Raw genomic sequence first — 15,516 nt, 5'->3', positions numbered from 1 at the left:
TAAATGAGATAAAATTTGCACCCAATTATATATTATAAAAGATTTTAATCTCTAATTGATGTGGAATCTCCAACACACCCCTCACGCCGAGACTATCAACTCGTGCATGGAGATAAATGTTATGAATGATCCGATAGGGTGGCCTGATAAACCCAACAAATGTGCTAGGATAGACTCGAAATGGTTTTGATACCATGTTAAGAAATGAACTTTAAGCATAACTCAACCTCATAAAATCAACTCAATGAGGTGAGATATACACCCACTTATATACTCTGAAAGACTCTAATACCTAGTATATGTGATCTCCAACACTATATTTATATTTACCTGTGATTTGTATATATTTAGGGTAAAAGTTCTTGATTTTATCTCTTATGAATAACGAGTTCTGAATAAGAAACGTTGGCAGCCACATATATCTGGTTGTCACCAGCTTTCAAGTTTAGACTGTCCTTCAACTCATAATTATTGTCGTAACATGCTTTGATCTGTTTCTGATAATCTGTTCTGAATAAAAAACGTGTAGCTGAAATCAGGGTCTGAGTACACAGTGTTTCATGGCTTCCAATGTAAGAATAAATTAGAATTTAAATTTAAAGTATCTCATAAGAAAATATTTTAGAATGATTATTTGTACATCTTAAATATAAGTGTGTAAATGTTTTAATATTGTTTAGATGATTGTTTATATATAGTATTTAAATGTTTGGACACTTTCTAAATGATTATATATAATTAACGTATTAATATATATTTATTAAGTATATATTAATTTTGGACAAATAAATTAAACTTTAATAAAAACACCGATAGTGATGAATTATAAAACTATTATGATTTTTAAAATTAGTTACTAAAATTGATTACTTCATAACTAATTTGTTCATTGATTTCTATTACTAAATTTGTTAAATCACTAAATTAGTTATTGAAATGCGTCATTAAATTGCTCACCATGCATCAGGATTATAATTATAATGACTGAAGGGAGTTCGTCATAATATTAATCTGTAATCGATTTATCCATTTATAGATTGAAATTGAGTCACTATTTGATAGTTTATTATAGTGAATTTCTTTTTATCGATGCCAACACTTAGTTAACAATGCCAAAAATATATCAATAACTTATTTTTTATTTTAATAAACTTGTGCTAAAAACATGTGCCATCACATAAAAAAAACAAAAAGGAAAATAAAAATATAGAGATTAAACCAAATTCATGTCTAAAAAATAAAAAGTAAAAAGAGAGAAATTAGATAAAGACAATAAGACAAACAAAAGAACATTATCATGTGTGTGCTCCCATAAAGACAATGAAGAGGAACAATTAAATCTCAAAAATCCAATCAGATTAATCCTCATTTGCAATAAGCAATCGTAATAAAATTTTATAATATTGATGCATGTCACTAGCATCACTTTCTTTTCGATTGACTTGTTTTAGAGATTATCTTATTGGCTTTCACTTCAACTTTAGGATGACATCACAATCTTTTGGAAGTTTGAACAAATTCATCATCTTCACTTAATGATTCTTCCTTATCCATCTTTTTAGCCTAAAACTTAGAGACCAAATTGGTTTCTTCTAAAAAAAATATCAGTCAAGGTAGATTCAACTATATCCGCTGTAAAGATTGTTGAACATGACTTTTGAACCTCTTGTTCATCACTTGAAAAGAGATTCAAAATCATTTTACAAGACTAAATCTTGAGAAACATATTTAGAAGTAACCCATTTGGTAGCAACTAATTTAAGACTTGTTGCTTAGTTGCATATTTGAAATGAGATAAATCTTCTAAAAGACTATACTTTTCAAATAGGACATATCAACAAAAATATCATTCTAAGATCATCAATTAGCCCTTATATCTTTAGCAGATTTCTTAAACTTTTTACCAATAAGAGATCTACTCTCCATCTAGCCAACAACAACGTCAACAAGGTTATCAAGATCGATAACTTATACTATCAATGAATATAAATTCCTCGGATTGACGTAAGTTGGTGACCAGTTTAGTGATTAAAATTAGTGATCAATATAGTTACCAATTTTAATATTTTTTTTACAAATGACATTTACTCAATTAAAAGTATAATGATCTTACTTTTTATTTGATATTTTCCATAATATTTTTGTTAATAAAATATTTTAAAAAAATATTTAATTTTATTAAAACATGATCAAGTATTTTAATTTATTAAATATATTAACTTAATGTGTTACTAAAAACACTTTTAAAGAATATCTATATATGTATTTTTTAAATAGATGCTAAATATAAGAAAAATCTATAATTAATATCAACCTATATGGATTCATGCTTAAGATGGTATGCTATGTCTTAAGGTAGCGTTAGCACATGTGAAGTACGAGGCCATCAAGTTTCATGGTGGAGGTTTATCCACGATAGAATACCTACAAGTGATAAATTTAAAGGGATGTTGAATCAAGTCGTAAACACTTTTGATTACAATTACAAAAACCACTCTTCAATACAAAAAGTATATAAATCACTTTTTTTCTCAATCTCCCCATTATTAGGTTAAGATCTCAAACAAATGCACAAAGAAACTTTTAAATATAGAACAATTTATAGATCATACACACATATCATCTATCAGAGCTTCTTTATTTTAATTGAGTGCTATTAAACAAGAAAGTATAAAACATCAACGTACAATTATTAATCTTTATATGACTTAAGAAGGAGAGTCTTGCTAAAAACAGATTTTGAAAAAATCTTTTTATAATGTGCTTGTTACATTTAAAGGTGTGTTTGACGATTCATCCGACAATACCCTTAAGAAAATATTATTAAATTTATTTAAATATTATTTGTATCTTATTGTAAAATTAGTACTTTACATAGTTTTATAAAATAGTACTTTACATAGTTTTATAAAATAGGATATTTTATAACTTAATTTTTTAAAATACATGAAATGAAATTCATGTAATTGAATCAAATTTCATAAATTCATACTTTATAAATCTTTTAAAATATATATTATATATATAATCGTAATTAAAAAATGTTTAAAATTTTTATTACAGTTGTTATTAAATCTTTTGAAGTCTACATTTTTTTATGTAAAATAATCTTTTGAAAACTAACTGAATACACTCTTTTTAACATACCATAGCATATTTACGCACATATAAAAGAAGTTTAACTTCATGTATTTGTAAACACATTTTACAATTGAAATTATTTAAAACAAATTAAATATTATCATAAAGTATTTATCATAAATCATTGTTTTGAAACGTGTCACTATCAAATAAATAACTTATGGCAATTAAGTTTATTAAAACTCCAAATTAGTCTCTCAATGTATGTATCTACTTTGTTAGAAACTCCCTCAAGACCACATGAATGTTTTTGTTTGTGTACTTGTATAGATAAAGTGGACATAGATGGTACCTAAGATTGACGATAACTATTGTCAGTGTCGGTCGCTTGGTCGTGCTCTCTTGTATTCCCGTTTCTCAATTCAACACTCCTTCAGACTTCAATCCTTAGCTTTTAAGTGTTCAATCGAGAGTAAACTTGCAGAAGGTTATCCGACGATCAAATAAGTACTTTGTATTGTGAGTATGTATTGTAAAACTAATAAAAGTGTACCTTAATCCATTGTAGAAGACTTATTTATAGTGTTTGGTAATGAGTTGTTTGCTTGATGGGCCATATCAAGCACATATCTTCAATAAAACAGTGTTAGCTGATTTCTCGAGGTGTCATTTATATTTGTAAGAAGGTATATTTGGAACATATCTTCATTAAATCAGTGTTAGCTGATTTCTCGGGACATAACCCAGATTTGACGAGGTGTGGCCTGAATTTATAATGTTTCCTTATTTATTGTCAATTTGTTCTTTGATGTGGTTGATCACTCGGTCGGTCGGTCAACAAGACTGAGTGATGTGGCTCACGGACCGGTACAATTTAAGGTATGTCACTAAATACTCTTCTTGTCCAATCATTTGGTATATTTTGAAACAACAAAAGAAGAAAAATAAATTTAAATATATAATATAATTAGATCATTTTCAACTTAAGAACATGAATCATAAGTATGTGTTAAGTGGTAGGTTCAAGCCAATAATAACACGAAAACACAATAACAAAATTAGAAAATAAAAAATTTTAATTACTAGAAAGATCTATACTTAAAGGAGAGTTTTTTTCACAAAATTTTACTGCATTGTCATACACATAAAATCATATATCTAAACATCATTTAAACAATATATATAAAGGTAATATTACTAGGTACTTTTTTAGTAAACTATTTTTTTACTTATTATCATACTTATGATTTATGAGTTAATCATTACAATATCTATAATAAAGCATAATGTAACTATAAATGATGAAATAACTTTAACTTCAATGCCCTCTTCTAAAAAACAATTGACAATCTTAATTAAAGTGAATCGTTAAAGGAGAGCAAGAAGAACTTTAGTTGATTTCAACAGAATCTTCAACTAAGTCATAATTTTGTATAACTATTATATTCCAATATGATATTTTGCCAATTTTCTACAAACACATACCAGTAAAGCATATGAACTTATATTTTTTTTATTTTTTATTTTTGATCAGCAGCATATAAACTTATATAGGATGTAATCAATAATTTAAACTCAATATTCCTTTGAAGAGTTACTCAAATTAGATATCAAGGTAAATGTATTGTTGGTTTCAAAATTTGAATTTGGTAACCACTGTTATTTTTGTTTTAAAAGAAAGATTTGATAGGTTAAAAGTGGGAAATATGTAGGAAGTAGTTTTGATATATACTCTAACTTACGAAGAACTATTTTGGATATAAGAATATAATAATTTCAAATATAATTACTATAAAAATAAATATTTGTTTGTTATATATATTTTTATTATATATTTTTCATAAACTGGATTTATTTTTAAAAAATTATAAAGAGAATTAAAGTACACTTTGGATAAGAATCAAAAAGTTCAAATAAGGATAGAGAAAACTATATTTGAAGAAAAGAATTTGATCACAATTAAGATATGTTGGTAAAGTTTTATATTTTATTGATAATAGTTTTGAAATTGAAATTTGGATGATGTGAATGTTTCTACAAATATAGGTGTCCACTTGTTTGTCCAAATTACAATTTTTTCAATATTTTTCACGTTTGTTTATGGGTGGATCAAGTTCATTCTAATTTTGCTTCTATCAGCAATTTTTTCAACATTTTCTCTATTTTCTTTGCATGGGTTCAACCCACTTTATTTTATTTTTTTCATCAGTCGAATCACACCATTTTTTTATATTCTTTTATATTTCCAAAATATTTATTTTGCGTCGGTCAGATCAACACTACCACTTTTCTTCTAGTCATTTGTGTGGATCAAACTCGCCAAAACTCATGCTTCATATCTTCTAAGTATGGACTAGCCTGACATTACATGTGTTTACTTAATGATCCATGATAAATTTAGTAGTTTTCACAATTTTAGCATTTGTAAAATATCCAACCTATCGTCTACACACATAAGTTTGATTTTAGTCTTTTTGTGTTAATTGACTCTAAGTTTGAATAACTTTAAAATGTTAATTTATTAATAATTTTAAATTTTATAAATACAGTGAATATATGTAATTTAATTTTAAGAATGATTTAAAAGATTGATTTTAAAATTTAAAAACACAATTTTTAGTTATAAAATTAAAAGATAAAATATGAAATAAATAAATATTAATCACACCAAATAATATAGCATATCAATACTAATGTTTTCTTAACTTTAGTTTGAATGAGAATTTAAAAGAAAAGGAAGAGAATGTATTATTACTCGCAATTTGTAAAATAAAAAATTAAAGGTGAACACTTTTTAAAAGACAGAAGAAAATCACATTCTAATTATTTAAACTGTTTTTAATCGTTTTATGTAAATACAATTGCTTTAAAAAAGTGTATGATAACATTTTGATCATGTATTTTATATATATTGCCATAGATAACAAGTAAAACTTTAAGATTCCAATTATTATGGGCAATCGAGTTTTTTTATTAGTTATCATAAATGCAATGAATAAGGAGTAAATATTTTCTTAATAAAAAATAAGTGCATAATTTATTTTTTATAGACTTTCACTTAATGACTATTATATTTATCTTATTAATACCAAGTTTTATTACTCCATTAATTATAATTAAATATTTTCTATTAGTCAATATATTCTAAACATTGTCATTGACCATTAGTTTGATTCCCTACATATAGATAGAGTTAATTAACTTCTAAATAAATTTTGATTAAAGAAAGTAATTTTTGGCACAGTACATGTTTTTGCGAAATTCAAAATAAAGTATTGGTTTACATAAGATTATTATTATTTTTGTTAAAATACGTGACAAGTTGTCACTCCAACTTGATGCAGCTGTATAGTGGGACAGATTAAGAGATAAGATCAACAACTGGATGTTACTTTCTTATCATTAATGACTACTTCCATGTAAAATTATTTTATGTATATCAGTATATTCTTTCATCTTTTTTTTTAAAAACTTTAGTTTAACTTCTTAAATTCAAAACTTTCATTTTGATTTTTTAAATTAATTTAATTTGACACTTTATTAGTTTATTACATTAATTTATATATATATATATATATATATATATATATATATATATATGTGTGTGTGTGTGTGTGTGTGTGTAGCCTTTTTATTCGGGTAAGAAATCAGCAGCTAATAATTCTGTAAAACAATTAATGAGATTTATGTAAACAAATACTTACAATGTTTTATAGCTCATAATGATCCCACTTAGTTTGAACAAAAGAGCATAAATACCAGTAATCTATAAAGTAAAAACAAAACTATTTCCTATAAATTTACAGTGGACTTGTCTAATTTAATAAATTAAGATGGGGAATTAATAATTTTTGGTGAAAATAATTAATTCGATGTTAGAGTATATTTTAGAATGGCTGGTGTTATATATTTAGAACATATATTTGAAAGAGTTTGTCTGCAAAAATTTATAAGAAAAAAATATAAAAAAAACTTCTCTATAATTTAAAAATAGTTTATACACTAAAGAATATAGTTTCAACCGTAATCTTAAATATACCACAGACTCAATATTTGAAGATTAATCCAGAAAGATCCAAGGTTCCATTCACTGATATAAACCCCCTTGCATACACACAATTTGCATAAGCGAAAACCACAAGAGAAAAAAAAATAGTATATTTTTCTCATTTTATGGCAGATTCCACCCCTCTCCTCTGCAACCCATATCCACCATCATCTGACACACAAGAAGAACCACCATCACCACCCTATAAACACCACCCATCGCTGGGATCCACCGTGGAACTCTGTATAGGCGAGTTCAACTGGTCCCAGTTTCTCCAATCAGTCCTTGTCTCCGTCGCCTGGCTCTTCGACGCCCAACAGACCTTCATCACCGTCTTCACCGACGCCCCGCCCTCGTGGAGCTGTACCCAGGGCAACAATGCCTGCGCCACCGCCGCCACACTCTGCAACCTCCCCAGGGAGTGGTGGGCGTGGGATGCGCCTGCGTATGCTTCCACCGTGTCGGAGTGGGGTCTTGAGTGCGCGAACTCCGTAATCTCTGGGCTTCCCGCTTCGAGTTTCTTCATGGGGTGCTTGGTGGGAGGATTCGTGCTGGCCTCGCTGGCGGACTCCTCGCTCGGACGCAAGAACATGCTCTTCTTCTCGTGCCTTCTCATGGGCATTACTTCTCTTCTCTCCGCTCTCTCGCCCAATGTTTGGGTCTACTCCGCGCTCAAGTTCTTCTGTGGCTTCGCTCGCGCCACCATTGGCACTTCCGCGCTCGTGCTCGCCACCGAGATCGTCGGAAAACGGCGGCGCGGTCAGATCAGTGTCATCGGCTTCTTTTGCTTCACTATAGGTACGTAAGCATGCGGATCCTGAGGTCGTAACTCATCTTTTTCACCTATTCCTATATGTTCTTTTGCTTACTTCAACTAAAAATGATAATAAAATATGTTTTTGTTAAAATAATTTATCTTTCTCAATAAAATATATTAAGTTCATATATCAAACTTTCTGGGAAACTTCATTCTTTACCCTTGCAAGAGGGTTTCTGTGATTTTAGGTTTTCTAAGAAAATCTCATTCATTATTTTATTTTTTTAAAATTTCTTATAATTAATTTCAGTTGTTGTTGAGTGATAACATAATACATTAAAGAAATTTATTAAAATGTATATGGTTTCACTCTTATTTTGATGAATCTTGCTCAGTTTTATGGTTTGTAAGAAATTTTAATTAGTATTTTTTTTAACTCAAATGTAAATATAAATAATTATTTTCATATTAAAAACAATAAGACAATATTGTTTGGTTTTACTAATCTCAATTTAAGAATGTGTTTGTTGTGTGCATATGTAGGGTTCTTGTCCCTACCAGTCATGGCTTACGCAAACAAGAATTCGTCGTGGAGGAACCTTTACCTATGGACTTCCATTACAACAATTATCTATTGCATATTGGTGAAGGTGTTCGTTACGGAATCCCCGAGATGGCTTCTAGTGCGAGGAAGGAGAGAAGAAGCCGTGGCCACGCTGAAATGCATCACATCTGTCACTCAAAGCAACGTGGATTTGGCCATTAATAACATGTCCCACAAGGAAGAAACGTGGAACGTGGACCTGTTCTCTGCCCTAAAAATTCTGCTACAAAAGAAATGGTCCTCTAGAAGGCTTGTGTCAATTATGGCTATGGGAATAGGTATTGGATTGGTCTATTATGGCATGCCACTAGGCCTTCAAAACCTGTCTTTCAACCTCTATTTGAGTGTCACTTTCAATGCGTTATCCGAGTTACCCTCTGCATTGATTGTGTTCTTCTTCATAGACAAGTTCGATAGGAGACCTGCACTCCTTCTCTTCACTATCCTCAGTGGTGTTTTCAGTGTGATGTCCGTCATTGAAGTGAAGCCATGGACCAATCTGCAAATAGTGTTCGAGTTGATATCATTCTTCAGTGCTTGTTCCTCGTTTAACGTGTACCTCATCTACACAACGGAACTGTTCCCAACTTGTGTGAGGAATTCAGCACTGTCTATGGCAAGGTTAGCAGTGGTGCTTGGTGGCGCGTTCAGTCCAATGCTGGTGAGTGCTGGAAGAGAGAACAAGTTTCTGTGTTACGGTGTTTTTGGGTTGGTGATAGGTTTTAGTGGGATTTATGGAATATTCTTGCCAGAGACAAGGGGGAGAGCACTGTGTGATACTTTGGATGAAGAAGAAAACAAGGAGAAACAGGCTTGTGACATGGTGGCTTAAATTCTCTGGATTTTGAGAAACGTGGTGTAACGTGTTCGGTGGATTTGCCAATTGACAAGTGTGAACAAATTGTAATTCTTATATATATGTTTTGTTTTGATTAGGAAGTGGAAGGTGTAAGAAGGTGGATGTGTAAAAATTTGAAAAGAAATTGTGAAGAAAATTGTGTTAAATATGTATGCACTTCATTTGTTTATTGAAGATGATCCAAAATTCAAGAAGAAGCATAAAAAATTGAAAATAACCTCCATTTATTACAATATTCTTTTCATTTATTGTAATATTCTTTTAAGAAAATAATCAGCTTTAAGGAAAAATCAACTTTTTTTTCACTTAAAAAATCTGAAAAAATCAATTTTAATTCAAGTAAAAGCTATTTTGAATAGTTTTTCATAAATTCAATTTTTTAAGATAATTATTATGAATTACATATAACATATATATTAGCTTCTCTTCAAAAATCTAAAATATATATGAATTTATATAATTATTTTAATTTGAGTAACTAGAACTAAATAACAGCACATCGATATTCTATGGATGAAATAAACCACCTCCAAAACCACTGCCCATTGAATTTAACTAACTTTTTATGTAAAATAATCTTTAATTTATGGACTTATTTCAACTTATTTTGTGCTGTAACATTTCATGGATGTGTCACCATTTAATTTTGAATCAATGAATTACATAAAAAAAACGTTTGGACGACATATTTTCCTAACTTTTACAACTTTAGGATATATTATGATTTGTTATTAATTAGATCTTAGGTTCTATAGTATTAGTTTCAGTTTATTTGCTTCTAGTGTATAAACAATTTTAGTGTATAGAAATTTTTAAACATATTTTGTTACTATTAGTGTATAGAAATTTGATTACTTTAAATATTGTAATATTTCATAGGATTTATATATCTTACTGTCACATATCTGCATCTCCATAAGTATATTAAATATAAATTAAACAAATTGTATTAAAAAAAATTAATATAAACTATTGTTCAGACTAAACCGTAGTTTATATAATATAAACGACGATTTTAGACAAAAATGTATCATACTCTTCTAATAACTTTTTTTAATTTTTTATAATACATTAGACGACAATTATGTATAAAATTGTTGTCACTACGGTTATCAATTAAAACTGTTATTTATAAAAATTATAGACGGTGACTTGAGTAGTTATCTATAACATATATGTTTAGACAATGACTCGATAAACAATGACTATAAATATATCCTTATACATGAGCTTTTTATAGTAATGAATGTTCTATTATGTTCTATGAGCTTATTATGTCAAAATCTACTTTATTTTTGTGCAATATTAATTCATACTTTTAAATGCATTTAGTATATATTTTTTAAAATTTATTCAAGTAGTTTGATTTCTATTAAATCACTACAAAAAATATGTTTATTAGCATGGGTCAAAAAGGGACATTAGCTATAATAAATGGATGCAAAAGTGTAGTTATTATTAAAATTTGGTAGCTAATATGCTCGACATAAAAATAGTAGCGGGTGCGTGGGATACAAGTGGTGTGTTTTTTGCGTAGGCCTAGCCTACATGCTCCTCACACAAAATTATATTTTATATTGTTTATGTAAAAAAGCGTGAGCTTAACCTAGATGTTGGCCACATAAGTTTTAAACAAGCGTGTGCTTAGCCTATATGTTGTCCACACAAAATTATATTTTATATTGTTTATTCAAAGAAGCATGGGCTTAGTCAACAGATTGACCACACAATTTTTAAACAAGTGTGGGCTTAACCTTCATAATTTTATTACATATTTAAATTTAATTTAAATATATATATATGTATTATGTTTGCTAGGGCTTAACCTACAAAATTTTAAATTTTTATTATTATTTATTATTTATAGTTTCAGTTGTGACCATTTGATCCACACAATTTTTTTTTTCTTTTTTTAAGTTTATGTCCATATAACTCACACTTACCCATGTTTTATTTTTTTATTTTTTTTAATAATCAAGGCTTATTGGACATTATTTAGGGTTCCTAGCATCACCTTCATTTTCTTTTGCAGCTAATTTTACTTTTTAGTGTAGTGAATTTAATATTGGTAATTCTAATTTTTTTTCAACAAAGAATAAATAAAATTTAAAATTAAAAGGAACACTTCAAGGTGTCCCAACCCTTATACAACAATCAAATCCAGCAAAATTATTTACATATCCTAACTAATCTGCATAGAAATGCATGACATATTACACATTAATTTTGCTGTTAAGAAAGTCATCCCAACCAGATACATGCTTATAAAACAGATCTAACAAACATAATAAGTAAAAATTCAACCGTTCTTAAATCCAGATAGGTGTGCTTGCTCCTTTTATCTATAAATTTTGGTGACCCATCTCTGATCATATGTTCAATACTAACAGTACTTCTCAATAAACCTGCAACATGCTTTTTAACATTCCCTCATTCTACATAGCTAAAGGATAAAAACAAGATTGTCTTGTTAATAATATGCAATAAGATAGCTTCTCCATTTTTACCTACCGTTCCTCTCACCCCAATTTTACATCATTATTGAGAGCATACTGAAGCTGTTTTATAGTTTTGTTTTAAACTAACTTGCATTTCTACCACTTTTTTCACAACTAAACAACTATAACCTCACATTTCCATAATGTTCCTTTTTATGATGAATTTTAACATTTTGGTTCCAAAGCCACGTTCTGATGACTTCTTTGCATAAAAGCACTTCTCATTCATAGCATACCTTGCACCATAAAACTCAACCTTCCACGCCTTTCAGCCAGTTCAAAGGTACCAAAGCATAACCAGAACTATTTCACAATAATGATACATGCAACAAAAAAGCTTTTAATACAAACAAATTATTTTGTTACCATGTTAATGCAGGGCATAAGATCCAATCAGAAAAAGAGAACTTGACTTTCCTTACTTAATGTCTCATCCATGCCCATTATTGAACTTGTGCCATGGTAAGGATTTCCACTGCACCTATCTTTGCATAAGATCAGGTGGTGAGAAGCTGAGAGGGAGTTCATACACACTAGATCCCGCTATAGACACTCGATATTGGATGTTTGTACTTACCTTGATCCTCTCTCTTAGATTCGTTGGTAATCTTTGGATCAGGTGTTAGTTTTTGGTAGGGGCATACTTAATGAGTCTTCTGGAAGACAGTGGACTCATGTGTAGTCAGTGAGATTGAAATGAAATTCAATGATTTTGATTGATAATAGATGTATGTGTGGTCTATACGAACGATAGAATTGGTATTGAAATTTTATATGACAACATTTAAAGAAATGTTTACAAATTATTAGTTTGATTGGTGTTTTTGCATGAATTATATATATTATGAAATTTCTTTTCATTAACTTATTCTTGTTTTTCTTGTTATGTTGTGAACTGCGATGACTGTACTACGTAGACGAGCATATGATCATATAGATGTCAGAGGGCTTTGTGATGTAGTTTTGAACCTTATATTGTTAATATTTATATTTCTATAAGTTATAATCTTGTAATAGAAATATTTTGAAAAACTCCAAGTCCGTAGTAGAACTTGTATTGTAATAGTTAGATGTATTTTCTGGGATGTTACATATTAAAATAAAAATATTAATGTAATAAATTGATATAATAATAATGATAATGATAATAATATTAAAAATAAATATTATAATAATTCTATTAATAATTTTCTTATTATTAATAATTTATTATAAAAGTAACACTAATAATTTTATTTTATATTAATATGTATTAAAATAAAAATATTAATTTAATCATATTAATATTAACAACATTAATAGTAATTATTATAATAATATTAATAATAATTATAATAATAATAATAATAGTAACATTAATAATAATATTAACAAGTATAATATTACTAATATTAATAATAAGAATGACAATAATATTAATAATAATAAGAAGAATAATAATAATAATAATCATTACAAAATTCCTTTAATCTAGTGGTTACAAATCCTCCATTATACTTAGTAGAATTGAGTTTTATTCTCTCTTCTTGTAGCGAATTGATAATATTAAATTTAATAAACTTACATAATAATAATTTTAAAAGTTTTAAATAATAATAAATATTTTTTTCCGTGAGAGTATAGAGGAGTTTATTGGTGTTTTCTCTGTGTTTTTTTGAAGTTCAGACTGCATGGTTGCTGAGTTTTATGGAGTTATACATGCTATGGAGGAAGCTCAAAAGATTGGGCTTACTAATGTCTGGTTTGTGTTGCGTTTACTGCTAGGACTAATGTTTCGTGGATGCTTCGTAATCAATGAAATACTTGTCTTAATTACTGTGGGAAAATCATGTTTAGGGTTACTCATATTTTTCGTGAAGGGAATGCGTGTGCTGATAAGTTGACTAATTTAGGATTGATTCATATAGAATCATTTCATTGGTATAATAAGCTTATATATAATTTGTTCTTAGAATTCTTCATGAATAGGTATAGCGTACTTATGTATAATTTTTGTTAACATATAGGTTTTGGTCTAGTCTCCCCACATTTTTGTATTTTCTTTCTTTTTTCTCTTTTTAATAATACTTTTTTCATGTAAAAAAAAATAAATAATAATATTACTAGTTACTTACACATATTTGTGTTGGTCAATAATTACTGAAAGATCTAATTTCGTTGATAAATGCCATCAAAATATGCGTCATCACACAATGATCTTCCAAAAGAATGGAGAGTCTAAGATACTTGCTTTAGGTAACATAATAGGTGATGTTGAAAATGGAGTAGAAGCAAATGGATATTTAGAAACAAGATGAATAAATAAGAAACTAAAGAAGAAGACATATATTTTGTAGAAACATATAGTCCTATAATCCTATGGATAGGTTAGAGACTTCAAGACTACTTCTTGCTTTTTTTTTTTTTTGCATGCTTGATTAAATTTAAACTTCATCAAAATAGATGTAAAAGTTTTTTTAAAAAATATTATATAAATTAAGAAATGTATGAAATAATTAACAATAGGAGAGACTTAACAACTTATTGTTTTCTCAAAATTATGAAAGAGGAAAATTTTATAAGATTTTCTTTATAATGAAATTTGTGAGAGACATCATATTCATGCAAGTGTATGTCAACAATGGAAAAATTAACCGTCTTCTTAGCATTGTAGTGAAACAAATGAAAAATGGTATATTTCTTAACCAATCTAAGTATTGTAATGAGCTTTTAAAACTATTTAAAATATAAAGATACACAAAGTGAACTACACCTATTTTTACTAGTTGCTACCATGACAATCTTTTCACTATACACAATATATAAATCCCTAATTCTTTGTTACATTTAAGAACAAATGTATACTAGATATCAATCTTATACTAAAGAATAATGACATTTTACTTAAGATAAGAAAATTTCTGAATATTTAAAAAGAATAACCAATATTAATAAAATTTGATATATATGTATATATATTTATTTATTTGTATTGTTCATTATTTCATTAAAAGAATGTTTGATATATAACTTAACATAATGTTATCCGCTATCTTTTAAAGAGTTGAATCCTATGCAAATAAATATATAAAGTGAAATCAAGTAATCCAACATTTTATTGATGAAATATTTTTAAAAATTAATTTTCTTAATTTTAAAATATAATTTGAACTAAAAGAATGATACATATTCTAGAAAACAAAATCATATTTATGGCGCTACAATTAAAAACTTAGTTTCTATTAATCATAAATTAATATGTATTATAAAAATGTTAAAATATTTTTTCTTAAAATATATTTTATAATAATCATTTTTCAAAAGTATTCTTAAACTGATTTTTAATTATTTACAATATCTACATTATTAAAGTTATTTTAAAATGTTTTTCATTTTAATTGGATATTTTGTAAAATTACAGTGAAACATTTTAAAGTTAGAATACACAGCTAGAACATCATTAAATATAAATTATTTTTAGAAAAAAATAATTAATTATTATATTAATTAAATTAAGTTAGATTAAAAAATTATTGATATTTAAAATAATTTTTATATTGATATTTAATTAGCTATTAAAACTTTAGTTATTAATTATTTTAAATTTTAAAATTGGTAATTAAAATCTTGATAGTTAATTATATTTAATTTATAAATTTTTATTAACAATAAAAACTACTTTAAATAACA

General features: G+C 27.5%; 1 protein-coding gene across 1 annotated transcript; it reads left to right on the top strand.

Moving 5' to 3' along the window:
- Positions 1-7,143: 7,143 nt before the first annotated feature.
- Positions 7,144-9,566, top strand: OCT3 (organic cation/carnitine transporter 3). The gene is made up of 2 exons (XM_068626317.2): positions 7,144-7,927; positions 8,430-9,566. The coding sequence occupies exons 1-2, from the start codon at positions 7,255-7,257 to the stop codon at positions 9,320-9,322; spliced, it is 1,566 nt and encodes a 521-aa protein (XP_068482418.1). The 5' UTR covers positions 7,144-7,254; the 3' UTR covers positions 9,323-9,566.
- Positions 9,567-15,516: the final 5,950 nt, after the last annotated feature.

Source organism: Phaseolus vulgaris, chromosome 9, assembly GCF_051622355.1.
Source record: "Phaseolus vulgaris cultivar YP4 chromosome 9, ASM5162235v1, whole genome shotgun sequence".
NCBI lineage: Eukaryota > Viridiplantae > Streptophyta > Magnoliopsida > Fabales > Fabaceae > Phaseolus > Phaseolus vulgaris.
This window is presented reverse-complemented; position numbering and strand designations above follow the sequence as displayed.